This window comes from Lycium barbarum, chromosome 3 (genome assembly GCF_019175385.1).
Source record: "Lycium barbarum isolate Lr01 chromosome 3, ASM1917538v2, whole genome shotgun sequence".
Taxonomy (NCBI): domain Eukaryota; kingdom Viridiplantae; phylum Streptophyta; class Magnoliopsida; order Solanales; family Solanaceae; genus Lycium; species Lycium barbarum.
The window spans coordinates 22,733,823-22,739,822 of NC_083339.1; the positions used below are offsets into that span (position 1 = coordinate 22,733,823).

Genomic DNA, 6,000 nt, shown 5'->3' on the forward strand with positions numbered 1-6,000 from the left:
TTTTTAATTGAGAAATTTACGATGTAAGTCAATATTTAATAAATATTTTCAGAAGTCACATTGCTTTCTTTTTCCTTCAAAACTAACAGCTTTATCTATATAACTACCCACACATATTGTCATAAAACTTCCACAAATTAAGGGATCTATTTCCATCCTTCAATCTCTTCCTAAAATCTCTCATCATGCATCTTAATAACTACTAACGTTTTATCTATTTATATTTCCTACTCATTCAACGCCTAGCCCCTCCCCCCGCTATAATATTTTCCCAGAACTACTCTCAAGCTCTTCTCATTCTATTCCAAACTCCACCATAATAACATATAGTAAAAAAAAATTATATGTCTATCTAATATTCTAGAATATCCACTAAAATAATATATTTATCCACTTATATAATTAATTATACAATGTATAATTTTATTTTACAAATCTATTTATTCATATTGTGTATATAAATCATGTATAATTATGTAATATAATATGTATATATGTATGGTATAAAAGTTGTATTCATCGTATCATTTTAAAATACTTTGCATATTCATGGTATCTTTTTAATATAAATCCAGTCTTATGTTTGGTATAATTTATACTCCAAATAACCTCAAAATACTAAACTATACTCCAGATAACTTCAAAATACAAATATTATACCAGTATTATACCATGTATTCATCTTTAATTTGATTAACACTTGAATATAATTAATACTCACAATATTTTGTCTAATGTACACGAATAATTATACCAGTAATATTATGATTATAACGTGTATATTTAATTATACCAATAATATTGCGAGTATAATAATATTTATACTAATTGTACCAATAATATTGTGGCATTAATTTTATTAATGTATATTACTACTTATACCAGTAATATTATGAGTAATAATAATAATAAAATTAAAGATGAAAAATGTATATATAATTAAAGAGAGAAGGTTGAAGGAAGAGAAAGAAATTAAAATCACCATTGTCAATAAAATAATCACGTGGGTTAGTAAAAATAATTCTTTAGAAGCTGAGAAAAAGATAACATCCACTGTGCATGAAATCAGGAACAAAGTTATTGGGATATTTAAGGTACTTAACTTTTTGTTGGGTTGGGTGACGAAGATATCGGAAGAAAGTAGTTTGTTTTACAATAGGACTCTTAACTAACATGTCATGGAATGTTAATTGCATTTATATGTTAAGGGTACGTAAATATTATCATAAAATTGTCTGCTTACGTTTTTTTCCCTTTTTAATTTTGCACTGTTCGAGCCTCGGGGTGATCACTTGAACGGGTAAAATCCGTCGATGCACAACGAAATACCATATCAAACTTTATCATTTTCACCACAAATTCGAAGTTATCAAGGAAACTGGTCACACAAAAAGTTACAATTCGTTCTCTTTTGTGCAAATTTTGTTGATCAACTTGTTGTTACATACTTAGATCATCCATTTAGAACCCTACAACATTCATCTTTTTAGGATAATATTTTGAATTCTCATGAACCAATTACCATTTAATATCATTTTCCTTATGCATAAAGCACGACATTATGTCAGAAAAATGGAAAGTTTCGTTAACCAACAAAGTCCACATAATATCGTAACTCTTTTGTGGCAGTTCTTGCATTTTGGTTATTTGGTATACTGCTTAATTTGTTCGTAAAGAAATATATATGTTAAGAAAATTAAGATCTTCGTTTGATCTTTATATCATAGAATTCTCCAAAAGTGCATCTTTAAGTGTTTCTACCGATTCCCTATGTCTCAAAATGAATATTGCAACCAGAAAAATAAAACAATAATGAAATATGCGAGCTAGTGATACTAATGATAAACTCAAACTTAGATTGACAATAAGTCTGATATAGCCTTCTCCCTTGAAGTGTCAAATGTTACAATTTTTACAAGATGAAGATGAATATAATAATTAATATACGTAAAAGACCCTCAACTTTAAGAGAAGAAACCAAAGGTGTCCAAAATAGTAGTGTGAAGTGGGTCACTCAAGTGGGTAGCCCAGTTGTTAAGTGGGCCTTTTCCAGTAGCAGCAGCTTGGACAGCAAAGCCCAAAAAGGCAACCATAGCTAGACGGGCATGCTTGATCTCAGCAAGTTGAAGAGTGGCTTTTTTCTCCGGGTCAGCGGCAAGGCCCAATGGGTCGAAGAATGATCCACCAGGGTAAAGCCTTTTTTCCGGGTCAAGCTCAGCGTTCCTTTGGAATTCGATGTATCCAATAACAAGGACCTCAATCCAGATCAATGTTGTAATGGAGAATGGGAGTGGTTGCCCCAAGTAGGATGATCCCTCAACCAACTCAACCTATGCAAATCCAACAATTTTTTTATTTGAGATGGTAGGTAACGTGTTACAACAATTATACTGATAATACAAAATTTCTTAGTATGTTTATCCATATAGTAATGTTTTCGGCCAAACTGTGTTAGCACCTCAACTATTATACTGATATCATATCCTACAATATAAATTTGTCCAAAAAGCATTGGAACTTCCTTCTATTGGCAAAATAGGTGAGCAAAGTCACAAAATAGGTGTTCCTTAACTGTACTACACATTTCAAGCTTAAATGTCCATATAAAGCACGAGTTATTGTAACTCATCCTATGGAGATCCAAGAAAGAGTTAAATGAGTCAGAGATGATACCTACCGTACGTGCTATCACAAATAAAATTATACTGCTACTGTAAAATTTCTTTGTCCTTTTATCTTATACTTATAATTTCAATCCAAGAAGCATAAAAGATAAATCCAAGAAGCATTGTAACTTCTTTCTATGCATTTGCTTTCATTTTTTCCCTTCATGATTTATTGGCCAAACCATTTTATCACAAAATAGGAGAAGAATATTTCTAGGTGCAACAAGGTCACAATCAGATGTTCCTTTCGGTAAAAACTTATTCGTACTTGATGATAATGGAGTTGTAATTCCTTATCTAGCAACATAATAAACTCACAAATTTGAAAACTAGGCAACCATGGACAATGAGGAAAGAATAATCACAAGCAACATGAGCAGTAATTAACCTACTATTCAGGCATCAAACTTGATCTAAATTACGTTATATATCTAAATTATACACTTTAATCGTGTAATTATTTGTTAAAAGAGAAGCAATAGTAACAAGCAACTAAAACGAGTGACAGTAATTAACTGCCAATATGACTCCGATGAAGAAGAACTTATTGGCTAAACCATTTATGAGAAGGAAAAAAAAAACAACAAATTGGCATGAGGAAACAACAAAATATGAAGCATATGCACAAATGCACTGACGACTTGAAGAAATTAAAGTTGATTGAAAAACGAATCCCAGATTTCGAAATTAATGGAGTGCATTACCACTACGTCTACTATTCTTTAGTGACAATCTACAAAAATTTCATATAAAACAAGTATAATCTATTAAAACTTTTCCATTACATGATGGAGTATATAATTCAAGTACCAGTAAGTGTATGAAGTATGCATTAACATGGAATAAAGACACATATATTCAAAGAAAGTAATTGTAAGTTGTAAAGCGAATTCAATTTATGTCACTAAGTGACGGTACAATTATTTTATTTTATCAGTAAAAATAGGGCTTCTTTTATTTTGGGCCGTCGCCTGAAATTATTTACGGCACTAGCTCAAAATATACAAAAATATATATACTGATTATGTATATGATAGGTATACGATATGTATATGATCATATGTATATTTATACTGAATATACAAAACCTATAAGTTGTATACGATATGTATATCACTCACGGATCTAGTACAATGGTTATGTCTTATGTGTTCACGTGAACCCAATAAGTTGAAATAGCTATACGTAGAAACTCATAAACTTAAAATCATAAATCCGTCTCGACTATCGCAACATGTAAGTTAATCTTAATTTATACGTTATTCATGCAATAGGAAAGAATGTTAAGCACGTAGTACCTTTCCAGCGTCTTGCCATGTAATACCAGTAAGCCATTCAACAGTGAGTGCACCAAGTGTAGCCAACATAGCCCATCTTCCATGAATCAGCTCACATTCTCTGAACCTTTGTAGCCCAAACACTTCACTGTAGGGCTGGAATGGTGTGGCTTTCACATCAGCAACCTCAGTCCTTGTCCCAATAATATCACCAGCCAAATTCTTTGCCAAATTCTGGTCCAACTCGTCCAAATCGAATTGCAAGTACTCAACGGGTTTCCCCAAACCAAACGGATCGAATCCGTAGTCACCGACAAGGCTCCCGTCCAGATATTCCGGTGCCTTAGCTCCTGGATATAGGGGTAGCAAAATCAGTCTATAAAATAATGATTGCACAACTCTGTTTAGGTTTGAGCGGGTTAATAACTCGCTTATTCTATTAATTCAGCCCATTTGATCCTCTTAATTCAGCCATTTAAAAACCGGGGCATAGATTGACAGGTCATTGGCACTTATGCCCAATTTTGTGCTTGTCTATAAATCTCGCCCCTCATAACAAACTAGCTTTTTTGCGGAGCATTAGTTTGTATATTTGCATCATAATATCACACATGTCAGCACAGACAAGCACAACATGTCTGTGTTGTTAAATAATTTATGCCCCTTTAAATATAAATTCAATTGCTAAAGGCAAAATTTAAAGACCAGCCCATTTGAAGGGCAAACGGTGCAATTTCTTCTAGATTGACCCGTGAGAACTGTTTAAATATTTTTAAAAAGATGTTTTCTTAACTTGATATTTTATACATAGTTATAATCTAAAGAAAACAGTTTTATTAGGTACTTAAATAAATTCTAAAAAAAAAAAAGAATTTAAAACACATTAGAAATTGAGCAGGTTGGGTTATGATCCGATTTTTAATCCATTTCAGCAAGCCCAACACGTTTCAGCTCGAGTAACCTGCCCATTTATTACCTCGGCATGTTTTGACATGACTAAATTCAACTCTAACTCAACTCGCTCATTTGATATCCTTACCTGGATACCATAAAGGTCTGTCTGGGATTTGCTTCTTCGGAGCCTTCTTGGGTGCTGCTTTTTTCGATCCGAATCCGAATCGGGCTTGGACTCTACCGGCACCGGAGTGAATTTCCGGCAGCCGCGTTCCAATGAAGGAGGATGTAGCTGCGGCTGTGGCCATAATGGCTAATGTGAGCTACGTACGTTATGGAATTGTGAAATAATTGATATGGTGAAATGTAGAGCCTATAGTGATTATATTGGTGAACAAGGTACTGATTTTTTGATATATGGAGGTGGGAATTTTGACCGTTGGATGAGAGGATGAATTGATCTGATGGTTGAAAGAGAATAAGGCCTTATCTGATTCTTATCATGGCTGATTTTCAGGGGTGTGTTTGAAGGACACGTAGGATTTGAAGTCTTGTGGTTGACATGTAACGTTGGAGATTAGAGTTTAGAGAATATCTTCAACTGTTTTCAGTCTTTTGGGATTGGTGGGTTTCTGATTTTTCATCTTAGTAAGATTGATGAGTTGTCATATACTTGGAAAAGAAAAACGAAATAAAATTAAAAAAAGAAAAGAAAAGGAGAGAATTCTTGTCATATAGTTAGTTTTTTACCCTACTTAGTACTATGATCTCAAACTTAATTCTTTGTTGTTTGATCTGTTAGCTTGCTGCTTATTTGTTTTCCTTATGTTCATTTATATGTAGCATTTAGCTTTGCTCATACATTTTTTCTTTTATAAATAAGGTAATTTTATTAGTATTAACCAGTACCAAGGAGGATTATAAAAATAGGAATTACTTCAATTAATCAAGTTGATGGATTCTAGCATTTAGATATGTTCATAATTGATCCTTTTTGCAATGTTGCCTTATTATGGCCTAGACGGAAGAAATAAATTTATAGAAAATGTAAATTTAGAAGAAAGATATTAGAAGAAGGTGAGAGTTGAGAGCTAGTTTAACTTTCTCGTAGAAGCGTTGCAATACATATTACAGCAATTTTATAGTTGTTGCATGCCATAAGC

The 6,000-nt window shown here is 32.7% G+C and overlaps 1 protein-coding gene across 1 annotated transcript; it reads right to left on the reverse strand.

Annotated features, from left to right (window-relative positions):
* Positions 1 to 1,833: 1,833 nt before the first annotated feature.
* Positions 1,834 to 5,202, reverse strand: LOC132630757 (chlorophyll a-b binding protein CP29.1, chloroplastic-like). The gene is made up of 3 exons (XM_060346341.1): positions 4,983 to 5,202; positions 3,965 to 4,293; positions 1,834 to 2,330 (listed from the first exon to the last, which is right to left on the reverse strand). The coding sequence occupies exons 1-3, from the start codon at positions 5,143 to 5,145 to the stop codon at positions 1,965 to 1,967; spliced, it is 858 nt and encodes a 285-aa protein (XP_060202324.1). The 5' UTR covers positions 5,146 to 5,202; the 3' UTR covers positions 1,834 to 1,964.
* Between the last annotated feature and the right edge of the window lie 798 nt (positions 5,203 to 6,000).

Bases quoted from the DNA above. Each gene is read 5' to 3' on its own strand.
- LOC132630757 (XM_060346341.1), bottom strand. From the start codon at position 5,145: ATGGCCACAGCCGCAGCTACATCCTCCTTCATTGGAACGCGGCTGCCG. The intron at 4,294-4,982 runs GTAAGGATATCA...CCCTATATCCAG, and splicing joins CAGACCTTTATGGTATCCAG to GAGCTAAGGCACCGGAATAT. The intron at 2,331-3,964 runs GTACTACGTGCT...GGATTTGCATAG, and splicing joins CATGGCAAGACGCTGGAAAG to GTTGAGTTGGTTGAGGGATC.